Source organism: Cariama cristata, unplaced genomic scaffold (genome assembly GCF_000690535.1).
Source record: "Cariama cristata isolate BGI_N322 unplaced genomic scaffold, ASM69053v1 scaffold32130, whole genome shotgun sequence".
Taxonomy (NCBI): Eukaryota; Metazoa; Chordata; class Aves; order Cariamiformes; family Cariamidae; genus Cariama; species Cariama cristata.
In genome coordinates, this window is record NW_009593746.1 from 4,485 (window position 1) to 25,258 (window position 20,774).

General features: G+C 41.7%; 1 protein-coding gene across 1 annotated transcript in view; it reads right to left on the reverse strand.

Annotated features, from left to right (window-relative positions):
• LOC104157843 (protein unc-13 homolog B-like) overlaps positions 1-20,774 on the reverse strand; it is a gene marked incomplete at its 5' end in the record, with an annotated part of 186,843 nt that overhangs the window by 2,413 nt on the left and 163,656 nt on the right. Inside the window, 7 exons of the mRNA XM_009695336.1 lie at positions 826-918; positions 3,429-3,485; positions 6,202-6,349; positions 6,745-6,825; positions 11,374-11,430; positions 18,303-18,426; positions 20,356-20,508. Coding sequence (XP_009693638.1) covers positions 826-918; positions 3,429-3,485; positions 6,202-6,349; positions 6,745-6,825; positions 11,374-11,430; positions 18,303-18,426; positions 20,356-20,508 — 713 coding nt within the window. The remainder of the gene's footprint in view (positions 1-825; positions 919-3,428; positions 3,486-6,201; positions 6,350-6,744; positions 6,826-11,373; positions 11,431-18,302; positions 18,427-20,355; positions 20,509-20,774) is intronic.

A 20,774-nucleotide genomic window follows, 5' to 3' on the forward strand; every position in this document is an offset into this window, starting at 1 on the left:
CTCTGGGCAGGCTGCCCTGCCAGTTCAGTGCTTATGTCAACAGTACGTGTGGGATGAGAAAAAAAAAAGGAGGGGCATTTTGGGGGCCAATATTAAGGTCTATGTTGAAAACGAGAATCAGACTGCAGGTAAGACAAACAAAGCCCATGAGCTGTGGGTGGTTCCAGAACCTAGAATTATTAGCTCTTTAATTCTCATTCTCTCGGGTCACTGTGGGGAACAGACTGAAGCACAGGAAATAGCTCTGAAAATCAAGTTTTGCACTGCAGTGTAGATTTTGCCAGAAGAGAGGCCTGAAGAGCTGTTTATATAAATCTTTAGAGGAAATTAAAGTAGTTAAATATGCTGTATTCAAGCAAAGGAGATGAAGGAGGAAGAGGAAGCCTGGGATGAATCACTGCTTTGGGTATTTTCAGACCAGCTCTTCAGGGACCAACGTGGCCTTCAGGATGGGGGAGAGAAGCCTCTGAACTCTTAACTGGCTCTTCCATCTCTCAGTTTACACTGAGGAATTTCGTAACATCACCCTGTCATGCTGCCCTGTTCTCTACAGCACAAGCTAAACTGTGGCGCCTGGTGAGAGCCATCATCTGATTTTTGTTTACTTCATATATCGTTGCCAGTAAACAACAGGACAGTACATTGCCATGTCACTGGCTGGACAAACTCATTTGCTGTTTCTCTACATGTTCCTGATGTGAAACAGAGAAAACAATTCTGGATTCACATCCCATGAGCTAACACAGAAATATGTAATGACTGCCAGCTGGAGATTTGCCTCGACACAGTCACAGAGCCTAAGCAGTCACACATACTTTGCCATACCTTTCACCGTGACCTTGTGTTCACCAGTTCCTGGGTGGGTATACAGGTCAATCTGTATGGACACTTCACCCACAGGATCATCCACACCAGAACCTGTTGGAAGAAAATTGACACCCCCCGTGCACACATGGATTATTGTTTATTGACACCTATCTTTGGTTTATGGCCTCAGCAAGACAATATAGCATTTTCACAGTACGCCTTCCATAGTCAGCTTTTCAGTCAACACCAATACCGTACCGTTAATGCAAGATAACATCAGACTTGCATGCCCAACACGCATAAACACTAACATTTTTTGCAGTCCACCAAAAAGATTGCATCCTGTCGAGAATACTAGTAAGAATTTTAAAAGAATTTAAAAGACCTAAAGTTCAACAAAGGACCTTCACAGAAAGCAAGGATTTTTCAGAGGTTCCTGCCAAGCTATTGTGTGTACATGCAGGCATTCCACTGGTGGGCATCAACATTCCCATCTGCTCAGGGAAGAAGGGAGGACAAAAAAACCCAACAAAGCAAAAAAACACACCAGGGAGGAAATTTAACAAAAAAAAAGACAAAGATGTTAGTGATTTGCATGGAGTCATAGTGCAGTTTCACCCTCCAAGAACCTTTTTCCATGTTGTACATTGGATAAAAGTTGTCATCCTGACTGCCTATCTGCTTCCCTTTGGGGGACAATGAGAATGCCTTCACTGTTATGCACCAAAAATCATGAGAGATAAGCACTCACAACTTGCATACTTATTTCCCTTCATCAATTAGCCATGGAGAAAAGAAGATTTAGCTTCACAGAGGAAAAGATAACATGTTGTAACAGAAGGAAAAGGTCTCATGAACCTTACAATTTGTGTATTATGAAGTTTTCAACTTTTTAACTTTTAATCATAATTATCATACAATATATGGAAATTACATTTTTCTGCATAGGAAAGTCAAGATGTCAGGTAAATTACAGAAGACGACTGCTTTGCAAAATGAAAATGAACTCTTTGATAAGATACTGAGATTGATTTTACTTTCTCTTTGATAACTGTCTGACCTCAGGTAGATAATTAGCAATGCTGTTGTAATTGGGATACCTACAGGGTAATTGAGTACCTATGAACAGCAGTGTTATTTTGTCAATTTTGAGGCTAAGAAATGGTGTGTTTGAAATGCACGATAAGGAGCTTGAAGGATATCATTAAACAAACGTTTTGATTAGATAGATCTAACACATCAACTTTCACAGGAACAGTCTGCAGGCAGCAAAAACACTCATTTAAAAACCAAGAGGTTGAGAGCTAATCTGTGCAATTCTCCGAAGAGAATTACATGGCACAGAACTGTAGGCAGTGAAAGTCACATTAATATACAAGTAAAAGTATCTGAGCAAACAAAACAGAACCTCAAATTATTATTTCAGGGTCGATTCTCATTCTTGACCTGAGTACAATAAACACCCTCTAGGCTATAATATTTGAACATGATCTTGAATCTACTGTTTTCTCGCTGCCTAGAAGGGTGGTGTTCCTTCTTTTCTGTATATAAGCACAGAACTTTAAAATTGCTAGGCTTAATTATTCACCTGATGGTGTGGGTCTGTCATTTATATTGTTGGCATTTTGCACAGGAACAGACAAGATTACCAGTACATAACAACCTTATCACGCCACATCTGCAGAAACATCAGCAGCCAAACACTGATCTTTAGTGTAATTAATAGGTTATAAAGGAGACAGTGATGCTTCAGAGGAATGACAGAAGAATCATCCCATTACCTTTGAGGGAGACAAAATTTCGAATGTGGGTTTTTTTCCTACCTTCATGCTTGTCTTTTCATACTAAAATCTTGTTCTATTAACTGAAATGTTTAGAGACAAAAAACCCCACTTTGTAGATAGCCAGTGAAAAATATTCTGAGCACATACAGCTGCGTGCATACACATGCTTGCACATTTAGTGACAAGTAGATTTAAATCTTGACATGAAAGTCTCACTGGTATTGCAATATTGGAAGGTGAAACTGCAGAACTGAGCTCATGCAATGGGTTACAGATGTACTTCACCTAAGATAACAAAAAACTTTGGACAGCAAAAAAGAATTTGACAGATGAAACACAACAAGACAATTTTTTAAGGCTCTCCCAAGCACCCAGATGTTTAGCTACCCCCCTTCAAGCCAGATGGTTCAAGCTTGGCCATAACCTTGACTGCATATCAGACATTACCATGTATTACAGTACCCCGTCTCAGCAGACCACGTGCATGCAAGTCTAAGACTTGAAACAGCCATACACAGCCCATGGTAAAGGGGAGGGGAAAAAGTCTGTTGCATCTCTCAAAAACCAGTCCATTTTCAAAACAGGTTTCATATCCCATGAATAAGTCTCAAGCTTGGGGACAGGCAAGGTACAGACTTCTCAGGCAAGGTACAGACTTCTAAACCACGCAACCTGTGGCTCTGTCTGTGGGATGCAAGCATTCAATGACGGTTCACTTCTACAGGGAGCTACAGGGAACGGGTCTCTGGAAAAGGTTTCAGAGCATGGGCAAGATGACTTCAAAAGCAAGGCAGTTGGCTAATGTTGTTATGGTAACAACATTAGTCTTGAACATACCCTTATCAGGAAGAACATCCTCATTAGTGGTAAACCTAATACCTTTCCCATCATGCACTGAGACATGAATTTAAAAGGCAAGAAGCAGGCAGGATAAAGAGAGAAGAGTATGAATTACAATCCAATTAGCAGTATCACTTAAACAAATCCAAGACAAATATTCTAGCTCTTAATAGACAAAATATCCTCTTAGATCTTCTGCACCAACACAGGCTTTACAGAGTAAGGCTGTCTGCAAGTAAGGGATTGTTTTGGTTAAAATAAGAAGAGAATTTGTGCTAGCATAACTAAACTACAAGCCGCGATCTAGCTTTGCAGAGCAACCATTTAACAGCGTAGTGCTACAGAAGCCTACTCAGTAAGAAAGGGAGGGCAACAGATACCCCTGGAAGATACAACCATTTAGCAGTGAAGACAGGCAAACGGTCAGCATTTAAATAGTTCTGCATGCAGCCATTTCCTCCCATAGGCTTGTGGGAAGCTTGACTTATGCAAAGGGAAAGGTTAGTCAGAGAGCTTTGATAAGCTGATGGCAGCTGTAAATACTAGTCCTGTCCCTTCTGCCCCTCCAATGCGTGTGCAGATCTCCAAACCCATCTACCAACTGGGGTTACTGAGAAGTGTATGCAAGCAATACCCTTTTCCAGACCCAATCCCAGGAGCAAGTCATGTCTTTCTGAGATATTCCATCATTGATCCTACAGGTATTAGGTGGCATAGCTCAAGTCTTCTGTTCCCCAAACAGGGTCCAAAACTCTCAAGCCTACTAATGTAGAAGGTGCTGATTTGGACCAGCTCAGTGGTCTTCCATGCCTTGTACCTGTCTCCTAAAGTGGCTCAGACAAGCCACAAAGAAATGTCATCAGTCAGCTATGAGATATATAATCAATGGCCTCGTAATGAATGCATCTTATGTCCTAAAGCTAGAGCTTTATTCCTTCTAAGCTTCCTTAAAAAAATAATAAATATACTCACACACACTTCAGTGGCAACCCTGTATATACCTGCTGCTCTTAGATTACATTCAATTATCTTTGTGTATCTGCTAAACACTTGCCCTCGGTGGAGTTTAATAGCCAAATCATGCATTGCATGAAGCTGCTTCCTCATATCAGCTTTGAATTTGCCACTTTGCAACTTCAATGGAGCATCTTCTTCCTCTAATTTTAAACAATTCTGACTGTAGCATGGAGTGTAGAACAGCAGTGCTGCACACATCCTTCTGTCTTTGCTCATCACGACAACAGAATAGGAACTGCTTAAAAAACTAGCTTCAATTCATGGTCTGGATATATAATGGGAAACATCTGCCACAGAACAGCAAAGATTAAAAACACACTGTGCACACAAGTTCCCCATTAAAAAGTGTTTTGTGTAACTCTAACAGCAACAGCCAAGTTCCTGGAGTCCCTTGTGGACGTAGCAGTCTGACCTATCTGGCCACTGGATGTCATCGTTGTTCTGCTGGGACACAGCTACAGGACCATTCTCAAATGCAGGTACTGACTCTTTAGTTAACTTCAGTGTTTTAATGCAGTGTGTTTCAACCTAAGCAAGAATATATCGTGCTGTTAAAGGCAGGGATGATTGAGTCCGCCAGAACCACATTCAACTTTTCACTTTAAGAACAAATCTTGTTTTGCTCAAGAATTCTCAGTATTTTCTCCACTGGCTGGGGAATGCCAGTATCAAGCTATCTCATTTGCATACAAGGGAAAAATGTGTTGGCTACGGAGTGCTTCCCCCTTAATTTCAGGGCTCGGCATGACAGCATGCTGACAGAGTACAGTCTGTGGGCTCTCATAGGCTTGGAAGGATTAAAGGAAAAAGGACTTGAAGCAAAAAGATGGCAGAAAGACTCTCCCATGGAGTTGTATGGCTTTTGCTGCTGAGATGTAGTAGCCTGGTGTCAAGGCTTTTATTTAAACAGCATGAAAACTTAAAACACAACTTTCAGTTTTGACCTAACCTCTAATAGCACCTGTCCCCTCTTCTTGAGATCAGTGAGATTCATTGTCAGCCAGTGAAGATCCCTGAGAGACCAAATTATTGTGTACAACAATCTGGAGATGTTTACATGAAAGCAATGAAAGATATAGACAATTAACTGTTTCCCCTTTCCAAATCAATGAAATAGCACCACTACCGTGCCTTCTCAGAAAGCTACCAAAGAACTCCAGTGACCCATCCCAGCAGCTTATTAATATGTTGTGGTGATTTGTAATCATCTAGCTCACACGTATCCTGTACTGGCTGCAGATAAAAGAGTGTTTTCATTGCTCTAAGAGACTTTTCCCTTTACAGGCAGCATGTAGCTTTGTGAGTCATCATATTGCTGTCCATCAGCCTTAGGACTACATGGGCTGCTGGCAGCTGGCCTGTGACACAGGCACCAACTAGTTTCTGTGGTAATGTCTTGCTGAAATAGTCTTTCACACCACCACATAAGTCTTAGTACAGTAACTTTAAGTTTCACTTAAGTCACCCACCCACATTAATTCACGAAACGTGACTATTAAGTGAGGATTGCAGAAAAAAGGACCACGAACACCCCAGGCCTTATGTTTCACATATTTCTGCTCTCTCAAAATGTAGTTGTTGAGTGGGAAATAAACCCCTTTCCCTCCTTCCCAGTTTCAAAAGCTCTGAACTGTCATGTTTCCAGAAACATTACTGCCAAAAGCACTCTACAAACTGGCAATACAAGACAGAGCAATTACGAACAGAGCAGATAGCTCCATTCAACTTTGCCAACAACACAAAAGAGTCTTACCCTGAGCTGTCTGAGTCTGGACAAAGGTTTTGATGAGAGTGTCTGTGGTCTGAGTGTACAGAGAGAGAGCATATCGAAGTGACTGCAGGTCTGGACTTTTCTCCAAGAAGGTTTTCTTCAGACCATTCCCACCAGCATGGAAATATTGCTAAGAGTAAAAAGAAACAGGAAAAATACTGATGAAGAATTGCAACCAGCAACCAACATTTATGTGCTATTGTGTGTGCAGATGGGAAAAAGCTGGAAAAATTCACAGAACAGCTTCTGTACTGGAAATCCAGCTCTTAGACCAACAGATACCAACTGCTCACATCTTTCCTCTTCCAGAGCACTTAAATATAAATACGCTGGTTCCTAGCATGCCAGTCACCTGAGCCTATTCAGGTTAACACAAACATGGCAGTATCACTCACTTGCTGCCTGTATCGCTGTAACAGCAGTGACAGACTCTTGCCATCTCTTGAACTGGGACAGGCACTATCCTCCTAATAATATTTGGGGATGGAGCAAGGGAATGAGAGACACAGAAATGGAATGACTTACTTTGATTGTATCCAGTGCCAGATCCAAAACAGCACACTGCTTTGGAGTGAGACTCCTAGTTTCTTCTCTCACCATATGATCCTGCAAACAACCATTATATTTGACATGAGCATACTGTCAGAGACTAAAGGAAAAGGAGTCCCCGGTATCATCACTTTCTCTGGATTCATGCTGTGGCTATGTGGCCACAGCATTAATTCAGCTGTTTAAGGAACGCGTAATGGAGCCTCTCAGAGTCATTTATTACAGCTTAACTTAAAAATAAAGCCACTTTCTCTGTTTCTTGCAGGCACGAAAGAAAGGAATAAGGAAAGGAACTGGACAGAGATAAGTGACAATTTAAAATCACAGTTTGTCTCTCAGAAAACCCAAACAGAAGTCTGCATGCTACCCCTGGCATTCTAGAGCAGTGACAACAAAACTCTCAAAACACCACTTAAATCAAGGAATTCTGTGAACCAGATATTGGGCAAAGTTGTTACATGTTGTTTGTGGATTTTTTTTAATTCTTCCATCTACAAAGGTCACTAATTCATCATATCATTGGTGGAGGAAGAAAAACAAACAAACAAGCAACCTGTTCTAGAAAATATCTTTGCCAAAAGAAGAAGCTGTTCCCATTAAGACCCACCGTCTTTAATAGCAAAGGGCCAGGAAACCCTTGGGAAGGGATTCCCCTTCCTGCAGTGGGAGTGTATCCCTGTTAGACTCCTGCCTGACTACAAGGATGTGGCATCCTTTGGTATTTCACTAAGCTCTTTCTCTCTGATGCTTAGTCTAGGTTTAAAGGAAAAACAGCACATTTTAGAAAGTCAAAGCTTTGCACAAACCCAAATTCTAACTCTTTGAGCTGCTGGAGGGTCAGGCCAGCTGACTGCAGCCTGGGTGCTGAAGCATTCATGAAAAAGATGCAGGCACATCAGACAAAGGCTACTTATCCCTACTTTAAACATGCCATAGCCTCTGATAAGAGACAGTTTCCAGGAGACACGTCTCCTAAATTGTCTTTGAGTTAAGCGTGCCTAGTGTGTGGCATCATGTGTGGCAACCTGCTGGCTATCTTGCAGCCTGGTGATTCTTGACATTGCCTGGTGCTGTCTCCATTCATTATTCACCATGATCTACCTCCTGCCTGATGGAGATGGGGCTCACTGCAGTCTAGGCACAGTGGTAGGCGTTTGTCACGCTTCTCACAGACATCTAGCTAGCACTTTTGCACAATGCTGAATTAAACTCTACAGAAGACGCTTCTCAAGTCAGCAGTACCTCGGACAAGTTTGCACCGTGTTTTCTTGAGTGCCAGAGACATGCCTCAACTTGCCTATTTCTTCAACACAGGGTGCTCCTGGTCTGGGGACCTACGTGCAGAGGCACAGTATTCTGTAAGCTGCAAGGTATCTTCTGTTGTGACAAGCTGTCCTTAGGGGAGCAGTAGCTCTCCTCCCTCTTCTTCATGAGCTGGGAGTAATTCAATTGAAGATGATGTGGCTTCACACTTCAGTACACAGAGCGTAAAACATTCTTTTCTTTTCTCTCTCTGACAGTCAGATTAAGTGCACAATCAGCCAAAGCCCAAGGCCACGTTCATGGGAGAGGCCAATTTAGTGAGGGTAGCCGTGTCCCCAAGGCAAAGTGACTTTCATGTCTTGAAATGACTTTCTAGGTCTGCCTGCCAGATTCTCCACACTGCGACAGAAACCAGGTGGTCTTTTCTCTTAAACATCTAAAGAGCTCATCCAGTCCTGCTCTGAGCGGTCACCCTGCCAGTGCCCAGGCTGTCAATGCACAGCAACACGTCACTGCTTTCTAAGAGAGTTTCCCGGTGTCATTTACTTCAACACATTATGTAAAAATAACCCAGGGACTGGACTGGTAATGCTTGCACCTACACACAGAGGAGCCCACGACTGTCATTCCCCTGCGTACCTGCCCTCTGCAAATCCCACACTATTCCTATAAAGGACTGCATAGAGTGCTACCCTGCACTTCCCAGATTGCCAGGCAGGAGCAAGCCATAAACATTTACATCAAATAATTATGCAACTTCAAGCAGAATAAGTGGAAAAGAAAAAAAGAAAAAAAAACAACACAATTTTTTTTCTAGTCTCTCGTATTCATCCTTCTATTCTTCACAGGTACTCTCAGAAGAACCTCTTTAGTCAGAGCTCAGCTGGTTACCCTGGGACAATGCAAGCGTGAGGAGGCTGCTGCTCCCTGCTCCAGCTGGCTATTAAGCAAACGGAGCAGAAAGAGTTTGATAATAAATGGGAAGCAGATATGCAGCACCAAGGTGCCAGGTTTATGGTTGGTTTTCTGAGCATTCTAAAACACAGTGTGAAATTGGTTTGTCTTCAGGAGGTGAGCCTGTGCTTGTCAGGTCTGTCAGTCAGTTTTCAGCTGAGTTATCTGATTCCCTAGGGGCTCTGTTCCCCCTGTTCCATTTAAGACAAATAAAGCTTAAAATCCATCCCATAATTTTCCCAGGCTTTTAGTGGAACTGCAAAATGCACAGGAGAGGGGCTCTGAAGAGCCATTTACTCATGCCTTCCCTCTTAGCTTGTATGTGCCTGCAAAAACAAAAGGACAAAAAACCACTACAATATCCACAATGCTTACACAGGCCCAAACAATTTACACTCTTGTAACACCTTTACTCGTCTGTAAATTTTTGGATGCAAGGTCAGTTCACACCATCTGCTTGAATTAAAGATCTCCAGAATTCAGGCGGTAGAGTGGTTTCACACTTGTGTACTGCTCTTTTGCCACACATAAAATCCTGTGTACCTGTGCTGCTCTAGTCCTATAGTGGATATGCAAATAAAGGCTTGAACATGCACCAGGGCTTGCCTGATCTGCATGATTACATGCATTTCTAAAAATGCAGTCCAGAGTTACCAGAAGTTAAGCTTTACAGTACATGAACTGAAGACAGGCTGCTGCTGAGGGATCGCCTTCATCTGACCCGTGCGAACGGAAACCAGCAAAGCTTCCAACTTGTTCCTGGCAAAAGGGACCTTGTATATATCAAGAAATTCCACTAACGAGAAAATATGAAGAAGTAAAAGATAACAGTGAATGTTACTGGCTATGCTGAGAGTGTAACCAAGCCACAGGAACTTGCAGTCGTCTGTGCACAAACTTGTCCTTGTGACCTGGGAGGAGAAATGGAGCAAATTCAGACCTCTCACCCTTTGACACCAGGACTGCATATAGAAGGCAGGGATGACTTTCTCTTCCCCCAAATGATGAGTTCTTGCTGATGTTTTTGAAAAGGGAAGGGGATACTCACAGGAAGAGGGAGTCACATTTGGAGGCTGTGGTCCAGCTCCCACTCTCCCAGGCCAGCTACAAAGCTCCTCTCTCCCCATTTCTCCCATGGAAGTGACACAGAACCTTGTAAGCTGAGGAAGCAGCAGAGGTAGTGCAAACCTCGGAAGCCACGTCACCAGGGAGGACAGCCTGGCTGTGGGAGTGCACGGGGCTGTCTTTCAGCATGGGTAACAGCTATTGCCCTGGGGAACTACACTTGAACGTTTATGTTATCTCACTGTTAACTGCTATGTAACAGCCTCAAAACGCAGATGGAGAGAAATGTGTGCATCTAATGACACACCTGCATGTCCAGATCACTTACTAGGATTGTTAATAAGCACTAACTTAAATGAATTGTGTACTGTCCTGGCTCATAAACGTGTATGTAAAACGTGTCTCCTGGGCAAGGGAAATAGATAGTCTATGTACAAAGAGCTGTAATAAATGTGCAAGAAAAAAAAAAAAAAAAACGAGAAGACACAAATGCATTTCGAAATTTACTAATCACTTAGAAGAATGTCCTTTGCTGTGGGAAGATTTCCCTTATCACACTCTGAGACAGAGTTTATGTTCAGCTCTGTCCTCCTTGCAGCACAGTTTGTGCACTGTGACGCTTCAGGTTTAAACCTTCTCTTGCACAATACTTGTTTTGTAGCAAACACCAAACCACAACACAGTGCAATTTGAATGTTGTAAGGAGTCACTATTTTCATACCATTCCTGTCGTGACCAGCAAATTAATGCTTGATTGGCTTATGATGAGGTGGCGTGCACTTAGTAATGCTCATGTCATGCTCTGTCACGTCATGCACTGTCAAAACACATCAACATAGCCTTCATGCTAAATGCCAGCTTGCCTGTAAAGGGAGCCCACGCAGAAGGAATTTACAGACACAGGCTCTCTTCCACAAGCAACAGTTATTTTTGTTAACAGTTCACATAATTCATCAATAGTGAGCACAATCATCTTTCTGACCAATATCTTATTATCAGGATCACGTAAGGGACTCCCTTTTATATATGGGGATACTGAGGAACTGGCCAGATGTTGAGAACCCTACTTTTTTCATTTTAAATTGAAAACCAATCACTGATCTAGAGAAGAGAGAAACTACTTTGATGATTAAACCCACAATAAAATTTAACAGTTAAAAACAATGTTAGCAGAATGCATTTAAAAGCACATTTAATGCATTTAAAAGCATTTCTCTACATTTACATTCAGCAACAAACCACTGGAAGCACAAGACTTGCTATACACTACTACACTTCCATGCTTACATACACGGACATTAACACAAGCCATGCAAACAATACCTTCAACTTTGACAAGTGTCCCAATTCCTTAGCAGCATTGAAAATCAACTGTGTGCCCTATGATTACAAGAAGTTACAAAAGAAAGGAGGGGGAAAAAAAAGATTATAAAGAAGCTTTGCATGTTTTTCCTTTGAGAAGTCAAGTCAGTTCACAGCTAGAACTTTACAAAACCACCCCAAGGCCAGTCACAACAACTTGATTCCTTGACAGTTTATTACCTAGTATAGAACCTTGTATTTTCATGGATACCACATCAAAAGCTATTTCGAAGCACAATATTCTGCTAACTGGTTCACTCTTGCTTACAGCATCCACCCACCTAAACAAGATGCGCCCTCAAATAGATTGCACAGGCTCGGGGTGAAGGCCATGCACTGGCTTCAGCTCCAAGTACTCCTTTAGATGTCAAGTCTAAATACACATGAAGATAGTGTAAGACTAGTCAAAGCTGAAGATCACTCAACTGATGCCAATCTCTCTACAGAAGTAGAGCCCAATCAGCTGGGTAGGAGTAAGCATACATGAGACCAGAAACAAAACTGGATCTGAGCAGTTTTGGGGTGACAGATTGGCAAACAAAGTCCAGTGAATACTACAGCATCGCCTTTACATGTCAAAAGCTTGGCCAATGGCTCTTCTTTCCCCACTGTAGCTTACTGATGCTGTATGACCCATGAAGAAACAAAAAGGGAAGATAAATACCAATGATGTGACATCTTGCTTCACATCACTGACACTCTAGTATAATCAATTTTTACATACTTTCTCTGCAATGGTTACAAAAAAGATATTTTTCCTTCTCCCCACCCACGGCATTTCTCTGTTGTGTAACATTCCTTTGCCCAGGGAGTTAAATCCAAAATTTAATGAGAAAGCCAAAGGCAACCAAGATAATCCTCCAATCTCTTCTCCCAGAGATGCTTTATGGGGTGTCCTGCAATTTATTTTCTTCCACTTCACTTCTTTTCATTCATCTAATCTTGTCTTTTTCTTTAAAAAAAGTCACAACTGCCTGTTACTCCACTCAGAATAGAACACCAGCCTACTCTAATTCTGGCTATGAACTGTGTATCTATCATATCATGAAACTTTGCCCTCCACTTCAGCCCTCTCAGGCTAGTCAGACTGGGGCCTTTAGGAGCAAGACAAAGCTACAGGTAACCCCTCTTCCTAATCAAACGTCCCCTCCATTATCTCTCTCAGGAAAGCCTTCAGTATGCCAGAAGCACAGCCCTCTCAAAGAATATCTTTGGTTCTCCTTGCTTGTAATTGATCACTACGGGCTAGCGTTAAAATGACATGTAAATGTCAACACTGGTACCGATTGAGAAGTGCCTGGGGGATGTCCCAGCTGAATGCCTGGAATAAGCTTCCAGGGACAGATATTGGTGGGTGGCACTTTCCCATAGAGTCTTTTTGCTCAGGAAAACACTTGGGAGAAGATGAAGCTCATCTTATTTGGGCACTGCTGGTTCCACGAGGATCATATTTCCCCAAAGGTCTCCAGTAAATCCAATTCTCCTTTCCACAGCCCTCCTTCCCTCTCCTTTACTACCCTTTCTCATCTCGACAGTCTCTCTTAACCACAACTGCCATGACCATTCCCCACTCCAAAAATCCCTCAAACTGTAATCAAGTAAGACATAAACCCAGAATTATTACTGTTTGCCTCTGCCTATGCCACTCAGTTTTTCTTTGCTGCCCTCTTTGGTATTTATTTGTTGCCTCTTAAGTCAGTACTCTGTGGAGCAGAAACTATCCCATGCCTGCATTTGCAGAGGAGACTCTGGGAACTGGGTTCTACTGCAAAGACCATTGCTGAAATAATTTCTTTTTTCTAGGACTAAAATTAACATCAGCCCCACTGATGGGTTCCCCTCAGCAAAAAAGTGTCTTTATACCTGTTGCTAGAGGTAGCAAGTACCCTTTTACAGAGGCAGAGCAGGCAAACAGTTTACAGCTGTAACACTGGAAAGACTGAGACCCGCTCTGGGGACACTGGACACGCTCTGCCCATTACAACAGCCGTCCAGAAGTGAATTTTTAGATGAGATACTTTTTCTTTAGTTTTGCCAGCTTCGGAAATGTCTTCGAGATGAAAGACTCTGTGACCTGAAATCACAACCAACCTCTTGATTTGCTCTATCCGTAACCATCACCTAACCCTCACTGTTCCTCCACTGTTCCTTTTATGTTTGTTGAATACAAATCAATATAGAATGAACATTATTGACTTGATAATTGATTACATTCACAACTCTTGGGGGAGAGGGGGGGTGTTCATGCCTGTTGACCAAGTAGAAAAAAAAAAAAATTAACATTTTTATAACCTGAATTTTGAAAAAGTTAAGTGAGTAGTCTCAAAACACACTAACATTAACAGTTCTTGATCCAGTATTTTCAACCTTCATTGGACACTTTGTTTTTAATATACATTTGAACAACAATATTTACTAGCCTAGGCACATAGTCTCCCTGCCGCAGGCTTCTAAGGAGGGCAGGTCAGTAACACTGAGCAATACCCAGTGACTTGATGTGCTTCAAGGAACAAAGCTGCCCAGATAACTGCTCCTCAGTTCTTGCTTGCTAAGAAAATCCTCATCAATCAGTGCCAATCCCTGTCAATGTGTCTGCAAAGAGAAGTTATTTTACAGTTACACCGAGTTTGTGATCAATGCTGGTAACATCTAATGGAAATCTGGACAGCTCCTTCCTCTGCCAAATGGCATTCTTGTAAACAAGATGCTATACCTCCTCAAAAAAGTTATTTATTCATGGAAAACATATCACAAAGCTCTACTGACAGCACTTAATCCAGGTCTGCTGCTAGGGAATGAAAACAACTAAACTTAAATATCAGATAGTTTTGAGAAAAGCTGCCCACAACAGAACTGATTAAAATGTTAAGGGTAGAATATCAGGAAAAATTAAGTCCTTATTATAAATTTTTTCTGCCTAGCTCTATGGCAAATGTAGCTGGAAAGGGGGCAGACCTTAGTGCTGGTTTTCCTGGTTCTTCCCATGAAATCAGTTTTACCTTCCTAAACTTTTTGGAAACATGACAGACACCTATAGTCCACAACACAAAGACTTTAAATTCCTTGTTAATGGTCTGACTTTTTTTCCCCCTCAGTGAAAGTATTTAGAGAAGGATCACCAGCTGACTCAAGTCTAATTGCTAGAAGTCAACAGAACTGCACTGTTGCAGTTCCAACATACATATATTCCAAGAGGCTCAAACTCTCACAGCTTAACTGTCCTACTGCTCAGTTGACAAAGTTAGGAAACAAAGCCTACTGCAAGTCTTTTGAATTCCAGTCCTTTTTTGGAAAACATATTATTACTCAGGCTTATTTTCCTGAGACACATCAGTGCAAGGAAATTTCACCTGGTATTATAAATTTCTTTCCCAGATTTTTTTAATTCCTACATTCAATAACAATGAGATCTGATCATTTATTAGCAGCATTTAACGTTATTTAAAAAACTTTATCACCGGGCAATGTTTGCTACCACCCATTAAAAATTAAGACTATTTTTTACCTGTTGTGGTGTATTAAACATCAAGAAAACAGGCTTAGAAGTGGGGATGAAAAAGGGAAATTAATTACCTGTTGGTACAGAGATCTGGGCACATGTGCAGTTCACAGACCATCATTTCACTCAAGGCTAAGAAAGCTTTTTCTCCTCATCACAGAGGCAGCCTTGGACTTTCCTGCTCCTATCTAGCACAAGGCAGAGGATTCATTTAAACTAACACAAGTTAAGAAAGGTTTCAGAAAACCTCTTAAAGCCACATTGCACCACCACAGAATATCTCTGGAGTGGTGCTGCTTCCAGATGAGGCCCAAGAACAGCCAGTTTGGAAGTCATGTGTAAACTCTGTCTGTAGCTTAAAGAAAATTTTGTTCTTATCCTGGACCACATGCTCATTTAGGGAAGAGAAGTCCGATAAGCAGAAAAAAGCAGAGCAGGAGCAAGCACAAATGGAGCCTCACGTGAATGGCTGCAGCGTATCATGTGAAATAAATAAAGGAGAGGGTCCAGAGGAATCATCTCTGTGTAAATTAAGCAACTCTTCACTGACCTGAGTAGTCACTGATGGCATGCTACAGTTTCATCCTAAGCAGCAAGGGAGAAAGAAACGAACAACTAACCCATTAATATCTCCAAGTGTTATGCACTGAACTCCAAAATAAGGTTTCCCAGAGAGCTGTGTTTGCATATCCACGCATCCAAGACAGAGAGTGTTTAATTAAACGTTGACCTTTACTTAAAATTAGTGAGGTGTGAACTGCTTGGTGAGTTACTGGAGATCATGTTGCTACTAATCTCACAACCCACAGGCAGTCAACGCTCAGAGAGGTAGAAGCCACTCATCTGAAAGTCATCAAGGCACCGGCAGCTCAGGTCATCAGAATGGGAGGCTGTAAAACTGCCCTGTCCCCATCACATCCTTCACAGGCAGCAGATGACTGCTTTCTCACCTGAGCCCCACCCTACACAAAATCTTCCAGAAGCAGCAGAGAATGGAAGAGCAGAGCTCAGGTTTTCTTCAGGCTGAGCTAATTTAAGTGAATTAGACTGGTCTGGAGATTAACTGGCATTAAAGCACTGTGCAGTGACAGGGTCATGCAAGTGACAAGTGAGACACACCGCAGTGGGTCAGGAACCTTCTACCTGAGTATGCTTTCCATGACCACCATCAAAACCACTTTTGCACCTCCAGCAATTTTACAGAAAGGAGAGAAAATATTCTGTAAAAGGGACCCTCTTCTACCATGAATATCCCCTACTACTAAAGGGTTACAGAGGAGTTTTAGGATGGAAATCCCCATCCAGTGGTCCTTCAAACACACAGAGGCAGCGCTAGGGCTTTCTATTGCTGAGGGCTGGAAGGAAAGTAAGTTACAGTGCCTGGGGCTATTTCTGAGTGTGATGTGCTTTCAAAAGAAAAAAGAACACAAAATTAGATAAGAGGTGCATGGTAGAGAAGTAGAATAGCAAAGAGAAAGTACTGCTTCTGCACACACTGCCAACCTTGAGTTTTGCATTGCCTTGCCCTGCCAGCCTTCACTACTAGCTATGATGAAAATCTGGTGGTGACAGAATAAATCACTATGTCCCACGGGATACTGGAAGCAGCTCTGTGCCCTTGTAGCCCATCTAGCCTCACCACAGGTTCCCTGCTGAAGGACTGCAGACAAGGCCATTTTAATCATTGCATTGTTCATAAACTCCTTTCCAAAACAGCAACCCTTTCCCAGTTTGGACTAGTTCAGCCTCCTTGCTATGATAGAATTGATTAGACAGCTAAAAATCCAGCTATGAGCATTTTGCATTATCTCAGACAACTAAGGATGCCCTTCATTACACAAAAAGCTTCTCAATTTGAAACTGAAGTGATGGCAACAAGAAACTCTTTGTAAAAAAAAAAACCCAAAACCACCTTGAACTGGCTTATAGCAACATCCCGCAGGTTGGGAGAATTGACTGATCACGGTTATTGCCTTCTTCATGATACAAGCACTGAATTACTCTCCTACTCTGCCTTTAAAATTCAAAATGAGCAAGTAAAAAGCTCAAGCAGCTCCTCCCTGGTTCTCTCCGAGGCCCCTGATCTCACTGCTTCCATTCTGAATGGGTCACGTTAATGCTGCTCTTACATGATGATTTTAGCACCTGTCTCCCCAGAGACTCCTTTTTACAGCAATTCAACTGAAAGAAAGAAATTTCATCCTCTTAAATTCAGACTTTTTTTTCCTTTATAAATTAAAAAGGCAAGCAGAAATGATTACTCCAAATCTGAGCTCAGAGCAAGCAGTCTTTAGCAAATTACGCCTCATGCTAATTTCATGCCTAGTCGGTATGACAGCACACTGCATCTCAGCAGTTCTGTTTAACGTTGTCATCATCAAGGCCAGAGGCAAAAGCCTTCCCTCTCAGAGCAAGAAACACCTAGTGCAAGATGCAGGTTTGCATCACTTCCCCATGACACTCCAACCCAAGAAGTTCACTCAAAATATGTAAACAACTGCTAAATAGTGAAAACCACTATTGTTCTACCCACTACTGGGGAAAAAATAAATCAGCATAAATTAGCCACAGACCACAAGTTTAGCCAACAGAGAGATGAAAATAAGTTCTGGATCATCTCCAAATAATGAGGTTATGGCCCAAACTTCACACTGCCACCAATTGAGTGTCACCCCCAGAGCAGCTGGGCATGCGTGACTGACATTTAATCAGTTTCTGTGGTTTCTCAAAATTGGCAAAGAGTTAATCTTCCATTATTAAAAACATCACCTCATTCATGACACACATTCATCCAGCATGTCCACACAGCTGAACAATTAGATAAAAGACTGCCTTTGAAAGCAAACTATCTGGATATGCTTCCAACTCCCCACCATCAGACAGACAGAAATCACACCAGCCTGTACTGATGTTAAAGCCTTCCTGGGGGGTAAAATGGTGGGTGGTGTCATTAAAAAGCAAGCCCAAATGAACCACATCTATACAGACAGACACCTGACTAACAGATGACAATAATTAGGCAAAAGTGTTTACAGGTGTTGATCTAATGACATGAAGACAAAACTAACTGCCCAATAATCCCACATACACAGCTGTCTTTCATTACAGATTTGCAATCCTTTAATGTGATTTGATACATTTGATGGCAACTCCCTTTGGATCACGAATTTTGAATTGTTTTTCTTCCTAGAGTATGCTGTGTATCTTGCAACCCTACTATAAATAGAGCTGCTCTCCTGCTTTACTAGGTTACAGACGTATTTTTCCATCCTTGAGCAGGGTACATGCAGGCAAATTTACCTGGATAGATGACTCATTAGGTCAAGGAGATGAGTTACACAGGCAATAACAACACTTTCTGCTATGAGTCAGGAAGGAGAAAATGCTTTACCGTATGGTCTGTAAGAGGAGGCAGCACAATCAGCTTCTCCATGGTATTCATTACCACCCTCCAGAGCTCTTTCAGCACCCGCTTCAACACTGTCTTTTCACACACAGTTGCGAACAGCGTCAGGCTGCAGGGAGAGAGCAAGAACTGAGTAAGTTCAAAGAATGCAATTTGCAAGGAAAAAGGAGATGTGTATAGGAGAATCAGTGCCCCATCCAAAGCAGTTTGTCATAGTGATTGCTTTAAGGCTAAAAATCTTCCCTTTTCATAAGTACAGCCTGTCTTTACCCTTGCAGTTCTAGCACTAAAGACGCTTGGTCAAAATGGATTACTGACATTTCTGATCTCAGTCATTTCCATTTATTGACCTGGGGATTACAGAGGTATCTCTAAGTTATGGTGGTTGGGAATAGTCCAAGTAAGAGCAGGTACTATTGAACTGGTTCTCTTTAAGAAGATACTTCCTGATGCATCAAGTTTACAGAGTATATAGGAAAAAATTACAAACAAATAGAAAATAACAGGTTTTAAACTTTGAGGGATTATTATAATGATTTTTGTTGAATACCTAAATTAATTCTTCTCAGACTGTTATGCAGAAGTTCCTGCATGGCTTCTGATAGGTGCCGAAGTCTCTAAATCCTCCATCTCTATAACCACCTCAAAGCATTTCTTGGACTCCTCTGTATTTTGTTGCAACTGCATTCACCACCAAGCACCTGCCATACGTTTATCTGCTTTTACATACAGAAGTTCTGCTTTACCTCCCTACTTATTCCTCCTTTACTATTGTACAGGCTATCATAAAGGCCAAGAAATGTTAGATTCTTCTTTGAAATAATTGTTGGACTTTGGCATTTACTGATCACTCTGGGAGAGCTACAAAACAGGAACTCTGCAGCCCATAGCAGTACAGAGGTGATAGCTGACTCTTCTACTTTGTGTAACATCTTCTCCCAGATTTCCCTTCTTCCCATAGCTGCTTAGACAGTAAGGGAACAAAACTGAACAAGGACAAGACTGACATGGGTAGGATGCAGGAAGCATCGAAAAAGACTCTCCTTCTGTAAAGGAGGAAAGAAAATAAGCAGGCTTAGATTATCATAATCAAAATGACTTGCTCCACAGCTGGATGAAAAGCCTGTAGCACACCAAGTTCCCAGTGATATAAAGGCAGGTGGCTTCTCAGGATTTGTGAAGGCATGCATAGAAAATGCCCAAATGAGAAGGCTCCTACATGTAATGATTGCTGCAAAGTCACTTACTACATGGTGACCCAAAAGAAAGATGGGACAATCAATACAAACAGCAACAAAACAAACTATCTTTTAAACCTGTAAAGCTTTGCATCTCTCACAGCATTTATCATGAAAATTGCTGGCCACCTTTTTCAAAATAAAGAACTGCTGTGCATCATCAAGAAGTTTAACTTCTGCAATGATTAAAAACTATTTCTTCTTGTAGTTCAAGGCTTAGCTGATGAGAATTATGTGCAGTTAGCCACAAAAAGTTCCTGCACCGCTGAATCATGCTGCATGGTGTTAATGGCAACAGTTAATTAAAGCAATGGATCAAGCTCATGTACATCACATAGTTCAGAAGCTTATTCTCTAGTCAGAACAGCACCAAGTATGACTAGAACACACACGCTTAACATGACTGGGATACTGATTAGTATATGTATCAAGTATGCAAGTATGGTTTGCAATACATTTGCTAATTGGCTACAGCACAATTTGTATAGAAAAAAACGTAGCTAGTAAATCTAGAATTTCAGTCTTTCTCACTATCTGATCAGCAGTGTGTTTTGCTGATTGCTATAATCACCAAAGGGAGAAAGGAGAACTGAGAGTGCGCTCTGGCACTGAATCACGGCTGAAGAGGTGATCCATGGCTTGAGAGAGGCGCAGATATAGGAAGAAAATCCATTAATTCTTCCTGAAAATTCAGAAGCTGGAAATCTCAAGAACAATTCAAGAATATGGAGCTATTTTTCCTTCCTTCATCCTGCTCCCAGTCTGATGTATGTGTAATATATATTTGAACACTTCCTTACTTTCCATCCAGGAAATCCATCAATGGCCTCAGGACATTATCTGCATCTTGTGCAACTGTGTTTCTGGCATTAGCAGCAACATTTCCTGTCCCTTTCACTTGACAGAGGATATCAGACATTTGCTTGACACACTCATCAATACGAGTCTGAAAGCTGAACAGACAGGAGAGAGGCAAAACCAAGATTATCAGTGGCCGAGATCTCAGGCCTAGTACATAAAGTAAAATATTGCAAGTCCATAAACCATGCATTCAGTTACACACTTTTCCTTCCTGAGATTTGCTGCTCATTTCCTTACTGTATTTGTTACCAAGGGGCATGCTATCCAGCTCCTTGTGCCCATCATCCACATACAGCCTACCACCTCCAAACACGAGATACAATCAGAGAAGTTTGTTCATACAGCTTGCGAAAAGAAA